The 22,391-nt window shown below is 38.2% G+C and overlaps 1 protein-coding gene across 1 annotated transcript in view; it reads left to right on the top strand.

The window, feature by feature from the left end:
- The window catches only part of LAMA3 (laminin subunit alpha 3), a 130,872-nt gene that overhangs the window by 48,347 nt on the left and 60,134 nt on the right, over positions 1-22,391 (top strand). Inside the window, 14 exon segments of the mRNA XM_067290025.1 lie at positions 460-597; positions 1,115-1,161; positions 3,022-3,121; positions 4,253-4,305; positions 4,655-4,760; positions 6,297-6,396; positions 7,224-7,380; positions 10,387-10,525; positions 12,119-12,261; positions 13,778-13,878; positions 13,983-14,136; positions 15,675-15,835; positions 18,086-18,194; positions 20,433-20,530. Coding sequence (XP_067146126.1) covers positions 460-597; positions 1,115-1,161; positions 3,022-3,121; positions 4,253-4,305; positions 4,655-4,760; positions 6,297-6,396; positions 7,224-7,380; positions 10,387-10,525; positions 12,119-12,261; positions 13,778-13,878; positions 13,983-14,136; positions 15,675-15,835; positions 18,086-18,194; positions 20,433-20,530 — 1,606 coding nt within the window.

Here is a 22,391-nt window from a genome sequence, read left to right as displayed (position 1 = left end):
ACTGTCCCATGATTTATTTCAAAGCTTCTTCCTTGCCTCCTCTGCTCTCTGATTCAAAGGTGCGCTGGGCGTACAATTTTACATTTTGTATTTTGCCATCATATTTTTAGGTGCAAGTCTAGTTACAGAATTTGCCATGTTCTTTCTGTAACAATAAAAAATCAAAAAAACAGAAAACCAAATCCCCTCAGTCTGCTCTTAGAATGGAACAAAGTAGAGGAAGAGGAACTTACTAAGGTTCCTGATAATCCTGCTTGTCAATATGATGCAAGTCATCTCAAACCCATAGGTCCCAAGTAGGATTGTGTATAAATGTGAGTTGTTTATTGCAAAGAAAAATCGAACATATTCCAGACAAATAGTTTTCGAAACCTCTAAAGTACTAAAGGTTTGGAAAGTTACTGCTTGGTATATACAGGGTGAACCCTACCAACATTGTCAATGTTTTTTGTTATATAGCTTGTCAGTGTTCTCCTCACGGTTCCCATCACAGCACATGTGAGCCAACAGCAGGGCAGTGTGAGTGTCAAACAGGCGTTATGGGGCGACAGTGTGACACATGCCTTTCTGGAGCCTACAGTTTCCCCTATTGTGAAGGTAACATTTGTGACAGAAAATACTTCATTCTGATTCAGGTTTCCTCCATTTTTATCACCAGGTTCTCCAGGGCATTCTGCTATGTATTAAGCATTATAGAAATCCATTGAAAAGGAGAGAGGGACACACCAAGAGCACATCTTAGATGAGCTTATTCATTGTATTATATCTTACTTAATGAAGGACATTTTAAGATTAAACTCTTTTTTAGCTGGTGGCACAGGAAATGTAAGAAAAAGTCTCTCAGGTCCGTAGGTCAGTGACATATATTTGCAAATTACTACTTTGCATAGTAAAATAAATAGTCTAAACTAGGTGAAATACACATTTGCACCATCATTATTAAAGATTTCTGCTGGTTTTGAAGTTTAAAGTATTTGAGTCACCCCAGGGTAACCACATTAAAATAAACCTTTGAAACTTAAAACTGCTACATTGCAGTTCTATAGTGCTGTATTCCAGGACTCTTTTTTAAAAAGATCTTTCAATATGTTTTTTTTTTTTTAATTTCATACAGGAATCAATGGTGAATGTGACCCTTCAGGCAGCTTTGGGTCTCATTTTGTAAGTATTATATCTTTGCAGCTAACAATGCATGTTAAGAATTCATGTACTGCCTGTGAATCTCTGTCTCTGCTGAATATATTCACTTCATTGCTTAAGCACCTAGAGCCTGGTCTTAGACTGTGAAAGAATTGCGAAAGCTTAATTGCAGAAAAATGATGGAGATAAATTGTTTCTTGTTCTTTTGTCATAACAGTGCAATTACCTGTTGAGGGTGGTATTTTTTAAGCTTTTATTTATGGAATGTACATACAGTTTATGTGTTCGTGGAGTGCTAGAACACTAATATATATATGCAGATGTGCATGCATGCATATGCATGTCTCAAAGACTTTGTGGTTCTGGATGGTTATGGACCATTACAGCACCAAATTATTCATGAAAAAATTTATTATATCTTAATAACTGTTGTTATTCTACTATTACCATTATGATTCCGTATTATTATTATTATTACAACTATGGTTGTTATTCATAGTGTATTACCAGAAATCACAGTTGGAGTCAGAAATTATTATGCTATATTCTGTATAAATGCATAGCAAAGAAGATAGGCCTGCATCATTGACACTGTGAACTGAACACAACCAGAGGATAAGTCTGGCAGGTAAAAGAGGTATCTGTGTAGGCTAATATATACAGCTCTGTGTGTCTTTCACCTCTACTCAAAATTGGCTTGTTGGGAGTCATGGAAACTGTGGTGACATGAGCAAACAACCCCACTGAGAGGCGTCCATAGTTTTTATGGAAAAGGATAGATGGATAGAAAGGATAGAAGAAAAGAGTTCCACAGTAAAGCAGAATCCTTCATTATTTGCTTCTGTTTGTTCATAAGAACAGGTATGTTTCAGAGAAATGTCTTCTTTGAGCTTTGTATAACTATTTTTAAAATAAATGAATAAATGGACAAGTCCCAGAAAATAGGGAGAAGAGACAGAACAAATAGATGTGCCCAAGTCAATTTTACAGAAAGAAAAACAGACATCATGCCTGTTTCCCGATGCTGCACAGAACTTAGGGTGAATTAGAACACAAGATATCTAGTCTTAAGAGTACAGAACCATCTTTTTTCTTGGTATGACAGTGCCATTATTTTTAAAAAATTCTTAGTAATTCTAACATTTTGGAATCTGAACTGGTTCTCTTTCCCACCCTCTTTTCCATTCTGTCCTCTGAAGAAAAAGGAAGCAATAAAGGAAAGAGAAAATATTGAAATGAATGACTATTTTTAAGGAAATTCATTTTTTAAACTTTCTGAAAAACAATTAATACTTTAGAACAGTTCTAATAAGGCTATGAAAGAGTTGGAAAGTATGTCTGCTGGGACATTTAGGATAGGTTAGGTAGGGAAAAAATAGGCAATGTGGAACAATCTTGTACTGGTATATGGGACAGAAAAATCAAAAAAGTCTGAATCAGCTTCATTGTGAAAGTCAGTAAACTGCCTGAGTTGTTACAATATTAGTATTTTCTTAGTAGCAGTGGGAGAGGACTCCTCTTGTTCTCAGTGACTTTGGGCAGTTTAATATGCAAGAAAGAGCAGTATGTTTTTATTAAACATATGAACTGAGATTTTCTGAATACTTACTGAATTCATATAGTAAAAGTTCTCTGTTTTGTGAAGATAGGATAGCAGAGAAAGGTTCTAATTTCTTTTAAATGCTGTGTGTAATGACAATCTTTCGGGGAATAGAACGTACAGCAACTTGGTCTTATTTTCCTTAGAAAGCCATTGTAGGAAAAAGTTGTCAGTCATGCTTTATTTTTCCAATAGCATGCATTTACTAAGTGTTTTTTGTTTTTTTTTTGTTTCTAATTTTGATTCTGAAAAGACCCATATTGACTTATTTCTGTCATTAGGGCTATTGTCAGTGTCTTCAGCATGTTGAAGGTCCTACCTGCAGTAAATGCAAACCCTTGTACTGGAACCTGGCCAAAGAAAACCCTGAGGGATGTACAGGTACAGCTTCACGACTTATTTCTTTGGTCATGAAATGTGTTAAGTTCTTTTGAAAATGATCTTTGTTAGCAGTGGCCATCTTTGATGCTTAGTGACTTTAACAACTCTTATTAATAGTGTGTTTTTCTTAGTGCTTAAATTTGACACCAAATTACTCATGAAACCAGTTATTTTTAGAAATTAGACCATTATTCCATGAGTGCTTAATAATGCTGGACCGAAGTGTACTCTGAGTTACATTGATGTGTATTGCAGAGGCAGGACTTTTTTCCTTAACACTGAAACCAGAATTTGGCTCATTGTTTGGAGAAAAAGATGCTTATTCATTAATTATCTTCTCCTAGCTTGCAGAGGGATGAAAAGCCTTCTTGTTGCCTCAAAGTCCGACAAATCTGTTATGGTTTAAGCCTATGTAACAATGATCACTTTGCAATTTTCAGTGTTTGCTAACTTCAGGCAGAGAAGAATCATTTTATCTTCAGAGCCCTATTTTTTCTCCCCATCTATTTCTTTTCCAGCAGGTTACACAACAGCTACCTAGATGAGATGAGGAGCCTCAGAGCAGCTACCAATATCATTACATTTTGGCTCTAAATACTGCACAGTCCAAACATCTCCTCAGAGATTAATTACTGCACCTTTCATGCAATTTGTCTTCTCTTCCCTCAGCCACAGAGTCAATATGGGGTTTCACAAAACCTCATTGTCAGCATAGCTCATTCCTGCAATATTTCCTTAATTTATATTTCATGCACAGAGTTGTACTGGTCCCAAAGCAGCACTGCAAAATAGAATTGCCAGTCAGGCTGGAAAACACAGTTTTGCTTCAGTCATCTGAACGTTTCTAAGAAAGAAAGACAACTCCAAATCCAAACTCAAGCCTGTTTCTGTTAAACACAAGATAGACTACACTAGCACAAGTCAGTAAATGACACACACACAAAGTCCTCATTCTTTCTCATTTTCTTTTTCTTCTTACCTTGTGCCAATATCTATTTGCTATTCTGACCCTTCCAGAGTAAAATCCACCTTACTGCACTGTGACTCACCGTTGCAGATTCAGCATTTTTTTTCACCTCCAAAGGATCCTGGAAAGATAAAATGCAGATTATCTTTTTTCTGTCTTTGCAGCATGCCAGTGTGATGTGAGTGGAACATTAAGTGGAGTTGGAGAATGTCAGCAGGTAAAATGAAATTAATAGAAAGACATTAATTAAATAGGTTTCTGTAAAGATAATTGTTAAAACATTTGCAAGATAAAAATGTCAGAACTGATTATTCTTTTATACATAAAGTGACTGGTGACTTTCTAAAGTTGTATAAAAGTTCTGAAAATTTTTCATCACCTTGAATGTATGTACTTTCTAGTCTGCTCATTAAAGATGATGAATGACAGGTGATATGTCTTGGTAATATTTTTTGTTGAGATTAAAGTTTTTACCCTCTTTAGAATTAGAGGGCATTCAAAATATTGAAAGAATGAAGTTCTGAAAAAGGTGCTGAAACATTTTTGATCAAGTTGTTTTTTCCCAGGAAAATGGACACTGTTATTGCAAATCCAATGTTTGTGGAGATTCCTGTGACACTTGTGAAGCTGGTTGTTATGCTCTGGAAAACAAGAATTATTTTGGCTGCCGAGGTAAGATGAATAAGAAACATTTCTAGTAAAACATTTGCACTTAGCACAAAACTCTCTAGAATTCCATAGGCTGTATTTTTTAAATGTGGATGCATTTGTTGCATCACTCGTGTTGAATCACTCATTTTGCACTGTTGCTTGTAATTGCTTGTAACATATGCAAGTCTCAGTTGGTGGAACTGGATGTGTTCTGCAGTGAAAATCTCCTCGGTTAGAATTTCTAGAGTCCTTCCACCCAGTTAAAGCATGTTTGCCTTCCAAGGGGAGAGAAACCATGGCACATGTACATAGTACATAGTTCCCAGCCATTTCTGTGGCTCACTCACTTCAGAAAATTGGTTCCTGCCTCACTGGGCTCAGCGTGTCTGAGGCTCTCTTGTGGCGCTGTCGAAACCTGTTGTGGCATCGTGCTGAGGAGCTGCTGAAGCTTGCCCAGCACAGAACCAGTGCAGGCCTGGGAAATCCTGGGCTCTGTGCCTCCCCTTCATTCGTGCGCACGTGTTTCGGCTTCATTCATATGGCTTACCTCACTGATCTATTATACTGTACTTCCCTGTTGAAATCTAATACCCCCCACTTTGAGAAGCAGTCAGGGGTTTAAATGAAGTGGAAAGTTTAGTGCAGTGCATAATACCCAGATAATCCTAGCAAAATATGTAAGTATTGTTGCTAAAGAGATTCCCAAACAAGATAACTGAAAGTTGTTTCTTTTCGCAATCCTCCACCCAAGATGTGAGACCAGGGATGTTTGATTTTCCTCCAAGTGTTAGTGACATCAGATACCTGTAAGAGTGGCAGCTCTCTCTTCTGCTTAGCTATTTTTTAAGGTCTGCTGCTGCAATAAAAATTTAAAATGTTGCAACAGATAACTAGCTTGATTTTCTGCAGATATTTATGCTTATTGCTTTAGGCCCTGGCTTAAAGTGTTTTGAACCAGAGCCAGGTGTAGCTATGATGTGGAGAAAGTGGTCATTCCTCTGAAGAAGGTGTTTTGAGGGACGTAGGGCTACTTCAATTGTTCCCTCCTTGCTCCCCTCCAGAATTTGAATTTGTTAAAATCATTGAAAGCACTTCCACAGACTTCACTGTGCTTTGCACCTGTCCAGTGATGATATAAGAGATTTATTTGTAAAACATTGAAGTACTTTTAGCAATCGTTTTATGTGTGCACAGTTAAAAATAATGGCTAGCTTATCAAACATAGCTTTCATGCCTAATTTTCAAACCAAGGATCTAATGAAGGAGATCTGGAAATGTGGCATGGTTTATTACTTGTGATTAAAAAAAAAATCTGGCTTTTGTCACATTAAAAGAAAAAAAAGGAAAACAAACACAAACATGAGAATCCAGGAATAATTGCAGTTTATGCACATGTGTTAATGTGTGTTTGAAAAACTCCAAGGGGAGTCTAAAGGGCTCCGTAAGGAGGAAATGAGTTGATAATGGTGTTTAATTAGAGGAAGCGAGGTGTGTTTTTTGGATAACATTTATCACTTTTTCTGATGGGATATCTGGCTTCTGTTCTTTGCCTGACAGGCTGTCAGTGTGATGTTGGAGGATCCATCAGTTCTGTGTGCACTGAGCCCTCGGGCGCCTGCCAGTGCAGAGAACACATTGTGGGGATGACCTGTCAGGAGTGAGTCTAGCTGTAGCAAACAGCTCATGCTTCAAAACAATCTTTTAAAAATGCCCATGAGTTCCTTGTTTTCTTTTCACATGAGATTCTGGATTTGTTGATTAATAAGCCAGTAAATTGTGGTATTATCTATAGATTGTTTTTGTTTGACAGTTTTCTTTTGTTATTTTAATATTATATGTATAGATTTTAAACTTGTTTTCTTAAATAGCCAGTAGCTATTTTGCAATAGCATTGCATGTATTTGTATATATCTGTATTCATTAAGAGTTATATAAAAAAGGTACAGCTTTTTATCTGAAAAGACAATGTAACTGGAAAGAGAATTCTATTACCTCCATCTTAGCTGCTGTCAGGAATTTATAAACCAATGCTATAACGATTTCTCTGTGGTCCGTAGACCACTTCCCTTCTGTCGCTTCTTTCTCTTCGAGGTAGATCATAAGCGATTGGTAATGCTTTCAGGTTACAATGGTGGATGGAAGCTTCTTGCTAATCTGAGTAATGACACAGACCAAAATGCTGGATGTAGAGGTGATATTCAGGTAACAAACTGTGTAGAAATGTCATGCATTCATCAGGCTTCTTTAGCTTACATACTGGTGAAATGAGAGCTCAAATCAGAATGAATTTGTGTTAGCTGTTCAGTGATGTGATTTAGGCTGCTTGCGTAAAATGTCTTTCCAAAATTAGTATCAGATGTTTGGTCAGTAGTTATATTTGTATTTTATACTGGCAAAAATGCCCAAGCTGACAGTAAGAGCAAAAATTAAAAGATTCAGAGAAAAGGAATAGTCCTTGAATGTTACTCTTTTTCTCTTTGTAAGGCCTGAAAAAAACTACTTTTTCCCTGATCTGCACCACATGAAGTTTGAGATTGAAGATGGTACTACTGTCAAAGGAAGGGGAATTCGTTTTGGTTACAATCCTGAGGAATTTCCTGGCTTCAGTTGGAGAGGTTATGCCCGGATGTCCTCTATACAAGTAAGCTGGTAATTGGATCTGAGCTTTTGGATTAAAAACACAGTCTTTGGGATGTGTGTCTCCATAGTACTGCTGTGTATGTGCAAGGTCATGGAGGAATCAAAATAAATGACAGGATCTCACTAATCTCAACACTTTGGCACTGTATCACTGCTTGGATTAGTAAGTGTTAGTATTATTGTGAGTTCTTAGTTGCTACTGCAAATATATATTCTTCAGAGACATTCTTAGAGTTTTGTGTGTGTGTGCATGTGTGAGAAATGTGCATTTTGCCATAGGATTAAACAAAAGAATAGCTTTAAAGTGTATAATACTAACTGCAGAAATTCTTGTTATGCCAAGGACAGCAGAAATACTAGAAGGTTAATGTTTGGCTAAATGATTTGGGTTACTGTAGTAGTCTGTGTCTATTTGATTCTCAGGCATTATCACAACACTGTTTTTGAAGCCTTCTTATGCTTGCAGCTCATACTGGGCAAGGGAGAAAAAGGCACCAGCTTTATTAAGAGTGACACCTTTACTTTGCAGCAAACAGGCCAACATATAATTCAGTAAAACAGGATGTGAGCAGGAGTGCATTGGCAACATCTTTTGTTTACTGACAATCTACAAATAAAGTAGACAACAACAGAAAGAATAAATAAATTAAATACATTAAAGGAAGAAAGTCAACATAATTTAATTGTGTGAGAAGGGATCTGTCTGACTTTTGACTGAATTACTGAGCAAGGGAACCAGGATTTTAAAACAGCAAATCTGAGCAATAAATGGTATTTGCTCACTCTTCTTAAAAATAGTACTCTATTATCAGTTTGATGCTGATTAGATTTTCTAGTCCTGGGGTATTGTTGTGTCCAGCCTTCGTAAACTATAAGCTGAGACATAAGCACATAACCAGTGTACAAGCATAGTCATTTTCTTTCTGCTCTTCATTTTTCACTCTTTCCTCCTTGTTCTTTTCTGTCTTTTTTATCCCAGAGTTGTTTTGTTGGCTCTTCAGAATTACTCTACATTCACAGAAGGCAATGCTTAACAACTATGATTTCCTAACCTCTGCTTTCTAACTCTGCTCCTTTTTGCATTTCATATCCAATTGGCAGAGGCAGAGAAAGGGTGTAATCTCCAATCCTGCAGATCTTTACAAGTGTGCGTTACTATGCTCAGCTGAATAAAGCTTTTCACTCATATAAGTAATTGCCAACCCCAGCCCCTCTACAATTAGATCCTTGCATAGCTGAGATAGTTTCACATTCTTCATTTCAAGGACCATTTATAATTTTGACGCAGCTTTTCGGTGTCTTGCAGGACCCTGAAATATTCCTCCTGACGTTTCTCTTGTGAAAGACAAATAGTGTTATACTATCTATCACAAGGAAGGCTAACATAACAACTCTTTTTGAAAAGAAACTATTTCAATACAATTAAAATTTGTTGAGGTGCAATAGACTGGACTCTGTGTGACCTCAGTCAAAGTCGCAGGTGTCCTATCATGCTGCTGGAACGGGAGTTCCATTAGAGAAGTCTGCAGTGGGGCTCAGATTTTAAAGCATTGGCCAAAGCTGCCTAAGTTTGTGGCAGAGCTCAGAGAACAAATTCTTCCCACTTCCTGCCTTTGCTTGAAGCCAAGGACTAACATTTCTTTCTCCCTCACTTCTCACATGTGTCTGCTTTTCTTCCCTTCACTTGTGTCTTCTGGACTTCCCCTAAAATGCCTAGAAACCGTTTTGTTAAGCCTTCTGAAGCATGTTTTTTAATTTCTTTTGCCTTTTCTTTTTTGTTCTTATCTATTTTTCAAGTGTCCCCCAGTGCCTATCTTATCTTTATTCCCTTCGACAGTCATTTCTCTCCACTTAAAACAACAATTGTAAAATCTTCCCCCACTTGTTCATATTTTCTGTTCTGTTCCACTGCCCTTCTGTGATCCCCTAGATCTTACTGTCTAGTGTTTGTAGATCTCAGCCCTGTCATCTGTTCCAGGTCAATCTTTGCTTTCTGCTTTGCTTTTCTAGTAAGAAGGAAGAGGTCTCTACAATGAAGATCAATTTAAGAATACACATTCAAAGTAGCATATGAGAGCTGTCAATCTAGCATTTGTATCAGCTTGTATTAGCATTTGTCTAGCATCCGTATCAGATATAAGAGAAGAAGAGGCTTTGTGCTCAGTTCTCAGAGGTGTGGAATTTAGACCACCTGTGTGCTTTTGGGGAAGCAGAACTGACCATGATGGTGGGGAGCTTACGATATCACCAGTGTCTTGGAATGGGACAGAGAGATGATTATGATGGGTGAACTTTGAGGAAGGGAGATTTCTCATTTAGAATGGGAAGAAGGAAGCCAAACCCTTGAGGTTGCACCATGCCTATTTTTTCCTAACCCACCAATGACCTTTGAGGATGTCTCTGCCAATTCTGACTAAATTTCTGTCCTTGACGCTACTGCTCTGCAAGCTCTGAATAATGGGCTAGGTGAGTTCTGTCTTCTGTGGGCGGCACTGCCAGTCAGTGGCTGAGGAGGTTCAAGAGATGTCAGTTCAACCACAGGGCAAAGAGAGAGCCAGAGTATCACAGCTGTAACAAACTAAGGGAGCTGGTGGAGGAGCAGAAGAAATTGCACTGACTGCCTGAGGCCTCTGCATGCTGTGAGATGTGTGTCAATGATTCTGGCCTACTGCTCAGGAATCCAGGGGTATGGATGGCCCTTGATACCATGTGTCTCCTCTAAGGCACAGGAGGGGAGAGTAGCAGTAAAATACTGCCTATGTTTCAAGGTGCAATATCAACATGCATCTTAGGTCAGCCCTTCCATGTCTCTCTGGATGAATTGTTCCTCAATAAGGTGTTTTATTTCACAGGAGTGTTTTGTTCTATATTCTTTTGTAAGCTGCCCAAGTCTTTCTTTTCTGTTATGGAGTTTGTCTTTGCCAAATGGTTTTTCTTTCTCTGGGTGCTAGTAACAAATAATATATTTTCCTTTCCTCCTTTTTCCCTTTCTTTTTATTTTTGCCAGCCAGAGGTGGTTGTACCTGTCACTGTGACTTCCCCTAAGCTCTTCCACCTAGTCCTCCGCTATGTCAGCCTGGGTTCAAAAAGCTCTAAAGGGAAGATCTCAATTGCTGAGGGAAAACATTTTGGCCCTAATTATACTTGTAAGTGAATTAATTTTCTCACTAGGCTTACCTGTCTTCATCTGTCATACACTGGTATTGCCATTCCACTATATACTTGTCTGCATGTGTATTTTTCTTGTAGGAATTTAGTATGGTGCTTGCATGGCTTCGAGCTGTTCTCTATTTGGCACTTTACGGCTGTTTTTGTTTATTAACTTCCCTTTTACAGAACGAAGTGAGGATAACTTTGAATGTGGAAAAATCAAACCTCTACTTATTTCACGTTATCCTGAGATATATTAATTCTGGAAGTGCAACATTATCTGGCCGCATATCTGCTTGTCAATCTCGGCCTGAAACAGGTAGGTACAACTTAACAGCACAACAGAACAGATGAATGTTAGATCAGAGAAGCCTTTCCGAGCTGCAGCTGAGTCAAACATGTAATGTTGCTTAAAATGCTTTTTTTTAACACTGTTGGTGCTTTTGTGCATTTCCTGATATATTTTGTTGTAACTGATGTGGCTGTGTTTGCATGAAGCCTCTGCTTACAGTATTAATCGCTTTTTTTAAAATGTTTGCCAAATTCAGTACTTTCAGTTCTGCATTTGGAGGCTCAGAACTGTAGGTTTTAAGAAGTTTTTAATGAAGAAATAACAGTGCTTATCTTCATTTAGTTGCCCTTAATATTTCAGTTTAAAGGTGGCTTCTGTCTCCATTCCATCAGTAACATTTATTTAATGATGAACCCAATCCACAAAGTTAGTTCTCAGCAACATGTGATGTCATTGATTGAGGTTTTGGGCCCTGAGAAGAAATAAGTACTCCAGATCCTTTGAGTGATAGAGAAATATCAAATCTGTATTCAGAATTATCTCTTAGTCTGCCTACCTTCAGCATATTCTGCGGGAGCGAATGCAGTTTAGTCATAGATCCTTTCAGTAACTTGGAAGAGACAAAACTTAGATTGACAGATAGCATGTAGCAGGGTGGCAGCAGTTGGCAGTCCGGTCTGGGTTATATTGCCTGGGAGATAGGGAGGCAAATGGAAGTACAAGCTCCTGTCGGTGTCCAGGGGCTTCAAAGAGAAAGGCTTTAATATTCATAACAGTTGATCCTCATGTCTCTTCTTTCGAAAGTATACCGCAGCTATGCTTCTGTTGTATATTATCTCTGCCCAGAAGTCACCTTCAGTTACTGTTTGTAACCAAACATTTTAGATGCATTTGAGAACCTCTTGTATCTGAAATATCTGCTGACAGTCACATGAGAGCAGGCCTTCATCAGCTGAATGTGTCACGAGTCAGCGCAGAGGCAGAGGGAATGGAAAATAGTGGAAGTGGAAAGCGAAGTGAGCATTCCAGAACTTCGCAAAACTGGCCGTGGCGGGGGAAGAACTCTGCTTTTCTGGACCAGTTTGCTCAAGACTAAAAAGAACAGAGAGGACAAGAACTGCATAGCTCTGTAGCTTACTGTGTGTCATAGGAGACACTATTAATGCATACTGAAGGAAGAGCACTGATCAGCTCCTGTTAGACCAAGTTTAATGGATGAAATCATCAGTCCTGAGCACTAAGTTAGCAGAGACATTTTGCAAAGTCCCTTATTTTTTTACTTTTATTTTTTTGACAGGGGCTGCTCAGAGCAAAGAATTTGTCTTCCCACCCAGCAAGGAGCCAGCTTTTGTCACAATCCCAGGAAAAAGCTTCACAGAACCTTTCTTACTGGTTCCAGGCACATGGATTGTCAGTATAATGGCAGAGGAAGTCCTCTTGGTAAGAAAACAATTGAGGAAAACAGGTGCTTGAAGCCTGTACGATAGTTTTGCTCTGGAGTTATTTGCCAGGAAAAACTCCACAAGGGATTGAAATTCAGCATTAATGAAAAGAGTACAGCAGCAGAATATCATTATGAAAATTTACAGTTCTGCCTCTTATTTCTTTTTTTTTCTTCTGAATTTCACCTGCTCTAAATTTTTATGTACTTACAGACTTTCAGTCTACCTGGAATCTATACCTTCAAAGGATAAAATAATGTTAATATGAAGCTCAATTGATTGAGCACAAAAACTCACAGAAATTCATAATCTCATATATCTGAAGCTTGGCTTAGTTGCAGATGATCAAGCCTGTAGTTTCTTGGCAAAGATTCTTCAGAAAAATATTATAAGATGGGCTGCATAATTGGCAGGTCACTTTCTAAGTGTTGCTGTCCTCCTTTCATTACCTTTCCTTCACTCACTGAAAATTTGAAAGATTATCTATGACAGCAGTTCTGAGAAATTACGATAAAAAGACAGAATGTTTCAGGTGATCATTTATGAAAAACCTTAAAAATGTATGATTGCAAAGATATCACACAAATTCATTTGTATATTATTTAGGGTTAATGAGTAGCCAATGTCGTTAGTCATGAAGCCTGGGGCTCTGCTAAATTTGTGGAATACCATGTAAAATGTTACTAGAGGGTTTGCATACATATTTCTTGCTGAAATTGACAGTAGTTATTCTGCCCGTTTTTCTACTAACACCTTTTAAAATAATTTGTTAATGATCTTAACCCAGCATGCTTGCTTTTCATGATAAAAGTTTTTATAAATAAGCTCTAAGATGTTGATTTAAGTGTGAAAGGTAGAGCCAAAATATGCCATCTTCTGAAACATCTTCTGGAATGTTTTTATACAGACAGCTGGGATATGTGCATCTCCCTTGCAGAGTCAAACACAGCTGAGCTGTATGCATGGGAATTGCAGGCATGGGTGAAAACCGTGCAGAGCCAGCGGTGCATACTAAACCTTTGAGGCATCTAAACTCATGCCAAATGGCTCGCTCTCCCCCTCTAGTGACTGGACTACTTAGAGGCTTATGATCTGCAAGGCACAGCCTAGCAGTAGATCTGGGTTTCTTAGCTTAAAGCTTAAGCGACAGGGAGCTGTACTGGTAGATTCTGAGGCCCTGGCCTTCATGCTTCCTGCCAGGCACAGATACGATGGGGAGGCTCCTGTATGAGGACTGTTTGGTACAACACATGATGGTAGAGCAGTTGCAGAGATTCCCTGCTCACAGTGCAGCTGCCTTCATCTCGTCTCTAAGAAGATATAATTAGAATTACTGAGCCATGTTATGGTGTCATTGCCACATGTAACAACAAATGCATATGTGTCTTGCAGATATCCTCCAAAAACATCATTACTTTGGTTGGTTTTGATCATTGCTACATTATGAAAATCTGGAGATGTTCCTTTTGTAATTTTCTGCATGATCTTGCATTAGTTGTATTCTTTGTTCTTAGGATTATATGGTGCTGTTACCTAGTGATTATTATGAAGCATCCATCTTGCAGTTACAAGTTACTGAACCTTGCACCTATTCAGGACGTGCTTCGACAGACAAGTTAGTATATACGCTACAGAATAAACTTTTGCCTTGGATTATTTTATTATTATACTGTTGTAATTGATAACAATAATAATCCTGTGTTTTGTTTTTTGTTTAAGCTGCTTGCTTTATCAGCATTTGCCATTGGGCAGATTCTCCTGTGTCCTTGGTTCAGAAGCAGCATATTTCACAAATGGGGGAGAATACAGAAAAATACCTGTTCGACAGCCGACTCCTGATCATCCAGTGATGTCCCATATCAGCGGAAGAGAGGTCAGATTCCTGCACAGTTCCTAACAGTCCCATATGCACTGTTAACTATAAACCTACTGGACTAGAAAGGTTGCAGATCCATATAGCTCTGCATTTGCAAATCTCTAACTCATCCCTAAAACTGACTCTGAGCCAAGTTCCACATTTTATACAGCTATTTATAGACAGATCAATATAGACAAATCTATAGCTGTGAGTAGAGTGGACATTTCATTCTGACAAAAATATTTTATTAATATACTTTCCTGAAATCCCTCTGCTTTAGGGATGCTGTCTTGTTCAGCATACTGTCTAGCTGCAGCAGAAATGGCATAATGGTTTGTCAGCGGTAATAGTGTAAATATGTCACTCTGAATTCATCATTTTTTGGTTTCTTAAATAGCTATACCTATGTAAAATACTTGCTTTACTGAAAAAAACAAGCAGAAGCAATTTTGCCACTACTGTAGGTCCATTGAAAGAGAAATGTTATCAAATGAAAAATTGTACTAGAAGTGTGATCAGTAAAAATAAGGTATTTAATCAAGTTCCTGATAATTACATGTAAAATGACTATGTCCTCTATTACTGTGCTCTGACAGTTGCTTTTAAAAATACCAACTACAACAAGAATCCTTACATGCCAAAGGCCCTGATGCTTCATCACTGATGCATGTGCAAAACCTTATGGTATGAATAATTGCAGTGAAGTCAAGGTGGCTGTTGACAGTTATTCGCATGTTTAGGTGTTCATAGCCTAAGGCAATACTGAGAAAAACAGTTTAAAGTTCAAAAGAATTATATAGCAATCTGTAGCAAAAACCTCTGTAACTACAGCACTTTTCATGCAACTGCTTCAAAATATTTTGCATCAAATATAATTTTAACCAATCTGTACAGGTAAATTCAAAGAAAAACTTGATGCTTCAGAAAGTGGCATTGGCTATTTCCTGGGGTAGATACTTTCCCTCTTTTTAAGGAATCAACATACAGCACAGCTGTAGTGGGAATTATGTTCCTGGAAATATTTTTTTCAGTGGAGATATAGCATCAATTTGTATTTGTTATTAAAGATATGTTAGAGATGGGCATGGTAATTCCCTATCCTAACAAAAGTTCAGTATTTTTACTAAAAATACTAAAGTATTTTAGTATTTGTCATTGAAGTGTATTTAGTATTTGTCATTTATTTATTGTAATAAATAGTATTATGTATACTATTTAGTATTTGTCATTGAAATTTCCTCACTGCTAGTCCCTACAGGGAAGAGTAGAAATAATAATATGTAGTATAATTTCCTAGGCTTATCTTACCACCTTCCTAGAACTGTTGTATGGCAGTTGTTTCCTGAATTTGACTGCCTCTAGTTAGCAGACAAAGTGATATTTATAAGCACTGTTTCTATTCTGCAAAGCTGGATTGTCTTTTGCTGAGGCAATGCAGGATTGGCTCTGGACTAACGCAGACTGGTTGGCTTGCAGGGCAGGCAAAGAGAGTTTCCTGCAAGAAACAGGGTGAAAAATCTAAAGAGTTTTTTTTCTGATGATTCTTGACCTAGGTCAGTTTTCAGATGACCATAAATGTTCCTCAAGTTGGTCGCTACATTCTGGTTTTTGAATATGCCAATGAAGAGGATCAGTTATACACTGCTGAGGTGATAATAAATAGTCCTGGACCTGTCACTGAAGGCAGAGTGAACATATACAGTTGTAAATACAGGTAAGAATTTCAGAAGTAATCACTAAATGGTTAAATTACCATTTAAGACATATATTTTTTATATATTGGAATGCATTTCACTGTATAGCTTGTTCAAATTTTAGTGTGATTTAAAAGCAAATGTATGATTCTCTGGGTACTGTACAGATTTCCAATTCCCTCTTGTTTGTGCCATCAGCACGTTTAATATTGCTGCTGCTTTAGCAAACTGTTTTTCTGTACAAAGAGTTACTTTTTTGTATACACTCATAAATCCTTATAAACTATTAATCTCAGAGTCCATTGGCAGAGTATCGCTGTGTTGGCTGCATATGCATGCACTTATCTAGTTAAGAACATGTCTGAGGGCTTTAGCTATAAAAAAGTAGCAGCCAGTTTGCAAGAGTATTCCCACCATTTCTAACAGGAGTTGCTGAAGAAAGGGTAGAAAGGTTTCCCTGTAGTTCTCAGTGTAGCCATCCTCTTAAGCTGTTAGGCCATAGACAAAGTCTAAGCTGTTTGCTTCTTTATCCTTGTCGACTACTGAAGTTACTGCAGATGTTTCCGCAGGAGAGATTTTGTCTGTCCTGAGTGGGATTGTCTTTGACACTTGAGTACTTCAGCAGATGACTCAAGTTAGGATTATGACTCTACAGATGTTTGTGCCCTTTGGAGAGCCTACCCAGTGCCAGGGGACTACTTATATGTATCCCTTTTTCTTGTGAGCCAAGTGTTTGACGTGTTGGAGGCTTAGGGATATTTGGGAGGAAACTGCCCTGTAAGAAAAATCATTTGCACCAGCATGTTTGTGATACAGAACAGAGCTATGTGGAGCAGTGACCTTGTCAGGTTATTACTGGGGAAAGCTCTTATTTTAACCTTTTATGTAACACTTTATGAACTCCAAAGCACTTTTTATAAAGCTTCCAGTTTATTGCTTTTTTCCCAGCACATTTTTATGGCTAATTTTGAACATATTTGTTTGTTTATATTATATGCTAAGAACTTGCTCATGAAAATACAAAGAAAGTCCTTGCTATTTTATGTAGCAATGCAGTAAATCCCTTCCGCTGCTGTTCTGCAGGAAGTTAAAGGTTATGTTGCAGGTAAGTTGCTGTGTCATCTTCCTGAGCTGGAAGCTACTTGTCTTTTCTGTTAAAAAATAAAAGTCAAGAAACCACATAGTGAAGTACATGCAGTTAAAGCGTACCTTGTAGAATCATGAATAAATTGTGCCAAGCCTATTTATAGCTCTATGAACTTGATTATTTCCAATAAAACATTGCAAGAGAACAGATTCCAGATTCACAGAGATACTAAGTTGCTTAGCCTCTGATGAATCCCAAATAAGGCAGCTGTATTTCTCTGTCTTAAATGTCCTTTGGCCTGTATTTCTGAGCTGTGCTCTGAAGAAGACTAAGACTCTCATATGCCCTGATTCCAAGTAGAGAAATAGAGAAGGAACTATATGGTGATTACAGCCTCTCGCCCACAACATGCTGGCTAGCTTAGCTAGACAAATAAAGAATTAGAGCATTTTATGAATTCCACCTTTTGAGCAAAAGTGGAGCCTGTTGCCACTTTTGGAAAGGTGCAGAGATCATGTTCCCTTCACAAGGCAATATCTGAAGCCTTTGGGAAGACTCTTCCTCTTTGTATATATTTTTGTCTTTACCATAGATGCACAGCCAATAAAAGGTAATCAGTAAGAGGTAGAACTGCATTTTTTCGCTTGTATTAAAGAGTATTTCGCTGTATAAATAGCTTCCAAAACTCAAGAACTGTCCAGCTGCCACTGAGGGGGTGACAGTTGCTGATCCACACCGTGAACAGTGTGTGGCAGTAGTGGAATGCAGCAGCTGATATGCACTGGCACCTCAGAGAGCATGGACTAGGCACAGAGTTACACGACATGTTACATAGCTTGGAAACACCTGCAGGTAATGTGTGTATGTGTCTCTCTATTCACATCCTACTTTCAGTGGGAGCTCAAATGGAGATACGAGCTGAAGTCTGGAGGTTTGGACTCTCGGTCGGTCCACCTACAAAAGGCAAGCAGCATTTTCTACCTGGTACCTCCTTTGTCTCACCAGTGAGGATGCTGTATGTTCACCTGTGGCCAAAGGTAGTCATTACCCACAATCCAGCAGAATGGCTAGGCACCAGTGGTGAAGCTAGCCAAAAGCTAGGCAACTGAGTACCAGCTGGAAGAGCATAAACAGTATGGCAATGGCAGGAGGCTAATTATTAATTCTGCTTTATATCTTGCAGTTTCCTTTGTCGCAGTGTTGTAGTTGATGATAGGAATCGCATTGCAGCCTATGACCTTCTAGCAGATACAAAGATACATCTTAAGGCATTGTCAATTAATTTTCTTCTGGTAAGTTTCCTTTTTCTTTTTCCTTTTTGTAGTGCTTTTTCCCCGAGAAGGTAAAGGGAGATACCTTTCTCCATCTGTTCACATGCTCTATGGTAAAGTCATGTGAAAGATTTTTTTGAAGATGTTGATTTGGATATATTCAAGGAATACTGAGTCAACGCTCAGTTTTAAAGATAAACGGAAATTTGCCCTTTTTGGCAAAGGTATTACCAACTCTCTTGTACTTTATTTCAGTTTCTCTCTCTTTTCTACATGTAAAGATTAAATGAAAAGTCTTTGGGTAGCTTTTATTCTTCATCATTATACTTGTTTTCCTGTATCTCTCACTTTTTTTTCATCCTCAAAAACTATATGAGAGTTTCCTGGGTCTCTTACAAAATTTCAGATAATGAATGCATTCATTTTTGACATGCCAGCACTTTTAAATACTTTGAATGGAAAACTTTTACTGCCATCTTTTGGACACACCAGTAATACATTTTTCTGGACACTGAATTTTCTTCTAAGTTGTTCTGGTATTTTCTATTTTAGAAACACAAGGCTATTTGTGCACTTGATTAAAATCCAAAGTTGAAATCCAGCTATAAACAGAGAGAAATTTCATGGAACTATTAGGAATAATAATTGATACATGCTTTTTTATTTTCATGAGGTAGTGCTCAGTGTTAACAAATACCAATCGAATTGTCTGTTAGTTCCCTGTAGTGACTGCTGTGCTAACAAGGTCCATGTCCAAAAGATGTTGATATTATTAGGCTGTATCTCCACATATGTAAGTCTCTTGTGCTAAGAGTGTCTTTATTTTTATATCTAAATTCTAACTTTCATTCTCTGAATAAACTCGCTGCCAGATAATTTTGAATATTCTCTTGAGATACAGGGAATGCTGTTTCCCTGTGTTAAATATAAAGACTGCACTTAGCAAAAGACAGAAAGAAGGGGAAAAAAGAAGAGCCTCTGTGCTAATATGACGATGGAGTTAGTATCCCAGCAGTTTTGGAATTAAAGACCCTCATATGACCCCCTGTCATGTAGAAGAACAGAAGGACAAAGGGGAACCACCCCTGACTTTGGAATTCAGAAATCTGGTATAAATAGCAAAGGAGAAAGAGGAAACATGTAGTCAGCATTCAAGAAAGGCTCTTACAGATTGATAGTCTTCATCTCAGACTGATGCATATGAGCTATCTAAGTCCAGACAATGGTTCACACAAACTTTTTAGTCGCTCCTGAAGTACAGTTCAAAGTTTCAGAGACTACTTTTGTTCTACCGCCATAGGTTGGAGTCCCATGGGTCATTACAGGCAAGATAGGCACAATGCTTGCTGCTCAAGAAAAGGGATTTTTAGCATCTGCCTTCTAGCTTATAAAGCTAAATTCCCTACTTCCTATAAAGCTTTATATTCCCTGCTCTATACTGCTAAAACCCAAGCTAAGCTCCTGGAAGACCTGCTTCTAAACTGGATCACTTTGTACATTAATGCATTCTTCCTATGCAATTTTAATTTATATTAATCATATAGTGTTAGTTATCTTACTACTTATCAGCTATTTTTATCTCCTTTCAAGTAGTTCATGCACAAGTGTATTTTGTAAGTGCAGTTAATACATTTCAGTAATACAAGCTGTTGTGTCTGCCTACAAGCCTTGTCTTTTATGCTTAGGCAACCATGGCTATAGCAAAACTATCACAGCTTCATTTGCTCATGTGAATTTTTAGTCCAAAACATCATATGAAGTTTCACTGGCTTTTAAGATGAGTTCTGAATCTACTGGGAGAAATCCTGTCCTCACTGAAACGCATTCCTGAGGACTTTGTGCTAGCAACTGTTAGTACCTGCATTTCAGAAAGCCTAGAAATTCCCCCAGGGTCCAAAAAAAGCCTTAATGCTACTGATGAGGGCTTCTCTCTCCCACACTGTGTGCTCCTTGGCTAGCTTCTGACTAACTTCTGACTGAGCTGATCTTCTGTGATTCCCGTTACCATATGTATCCCTACAGTCTGATCTATTTAACCTCTCAACATTGCCCTGAGAAAGACAGAAACATGATATTAAACACTGAGACATTCAGGTGCAGATAGGTAAAGGGATCCAAATTTGTGTGGGAAGTCCATGGCAGAACATGGGTTTGGACTCAGATCTCCCTGTGCTAAAATTAGGTCCATCCTTCCCTTTCGGGCCTGGTCCTGTTATTTACAACATTAATTGCTAATTGTGCCTTGTGCTTATTTTTCAGCACAAAGTTTGTATTATATCAGCTGAAGAATTTTCTCTAGAATATGTGGAGCCTAAAGTACGTTGCATAGCTGCTTACCAGAGTACCCATGACAGAAGGTAATTTGCTTGTTTTTATCCTTTGTGTTTTCTGAAAAAGATCTTGAAAGGCAGACTAAATGGAATTCTAATGATTTTATGAACCTTTGCTCGGTGACTCAGAGATGATTGGTAGGCCAATGTTACAAAGTAGTACTTGTAAAAAGCTGAAGCGTTAGTGTTAATTTAGGCAGTCTTTTCACAGGATTCTGTTAATACTAGTCTCTTCCTAGCCTGTCTGAACTATTCAGCGCTAATGCCTTAGAAAACATGACTCTTTCACATACCATACAGTATGAAAGGTGTCCAAGTTGTAAGGATGTTGCTACTTCTGTGGTAAGTCATGAATTACCAGGCCTGAAACGGTTACAGTTCTATCTGGAGTTTCATTCTGTGTGTTGCCACTTCACCTGTTTTAAAATGGCTTTAATTTGTATTAGGGTAGGGATGTGAAGGCCCTTTGAGCTGTCCGAAATTCACAAATTCCCTGGCTCAACTGGGCAGTATCGAACTACTCAACATGTAAATCCCCACTTCACACGCAAGCCATTCCTATGCCCATCTCTTTGCGGGGCCTGTACGGTAGTTGTGCCCTCAGCATTCATCATGCACAGCAATACTAGGTGATCCATAAAGGAGGAGTCCTTTATATTTTTATAGGACCAGTAATTAGAGCAGTCATGCAGCTTGGTTGACCCAGGTTGATGTCTCCTTTTTGCTGTGAAGATTTGGACCTGAACTTTCCACTTCCCAAGCAGAGGCTCTGACTGCTGAGTGGTAGTCTGTTTTGGCTTGCGCAGGACACTTGTTCTGTCCTGTTGAAACTCTTCCCCTCTCCATATGTTTTAGTATTATTTGGGCAGGAGAGGAGCTATCACTGCAGCTTCCTAATTAGGGAGCCCCAGATCTCAATTCCTGTTGTAATTCCTTAAGTGTCCCTTTGGAATCTAGTCCTGAGGCTTTTTTCCTACTGAACTGGCAAAGGAAAAGGCCTTAAAGTAAGAGCAAATGCCATTTACAAAACTTGAGAGGCAGAAAGAGTTGGTGATTAGGTCTAATAGTTTTCCAGATGATAGCTTCTAATATAACTGTTGAATTGAAATAGAAAGCAGAAAAATCTGGATAGTAAATGGGGTAAAAGCATGTGACTGTACTCGGCTTCCAAGCATGCATAATGTTGATTCTCAGCTTTAATTCTCCTGCTCAGAGTCTTACTACAGAGACAAGCTCTCTAGCACTGAATATAGGAAATGCTTGTCCTCACACCAAAGGAATTTTGCATTCTTGGGCATTTACACTCTGAGTAAAATGGGGAAAAGAGGCTGGGTGAAAAACATGATTTGAAATAAAGCAAATGTGAAAATATGTACATTTAACTTTGCTTTTAATCTCTTGTTATATTTGCTTCTGTTCCAGCATATAGCATTTACTGTTTATTTATGTTGTGTTATAAAGGCCCTATCTGGCTGGATTTTTAATTTTGTGGATGTGTTTAGTGTTCACCAAGTTGAAAGATTCAAAGCCTTGGCTCAGTTTAATAGTTTTATAAGTGGCTGCAGCATGTGGTTTCCCACACAGCCCTGGCAAATACATCTCAGTTCTCGCTCTGGAACATACTTGCCATTCCAGTTCTGGACCTTTCTTGAATAAAGATTAATCCTTGTTGGTTCAGTACTTACAAGAAGTGAATAAATACCACAAGTGACTAGCATGAAACAACCAAATAACATTTTCTCCTGCAGTCTTAGAACACACTTCTCTCAATCAAGATCTTCAGAATTAAATGTACTGAGAGAGGAATAGTTAAACATAGCAGCAGATGAATAAGTATGCTTTCAAGGCATACTGTTACTTATTTTGGCTCCAATTGTACAAATATTTG

Source organism: Apteryx mantelli, chromosome 2, assembly GCF_036417845.1.
Source record: "Apteryx mantelli isolate bAptMan1 chromosome 2, bAptMan1.hap1, whole genome shotgun sequence".
Lineage (NCBI taxonomy): Eukaryota > Metazoa > Chordata > Aves > Apterygiformes > Apterygidae > Apteryx > Apteryx mantelli.
This window is presented reverse-complemented; position numbering and strand designations above follow the sequence as displayed.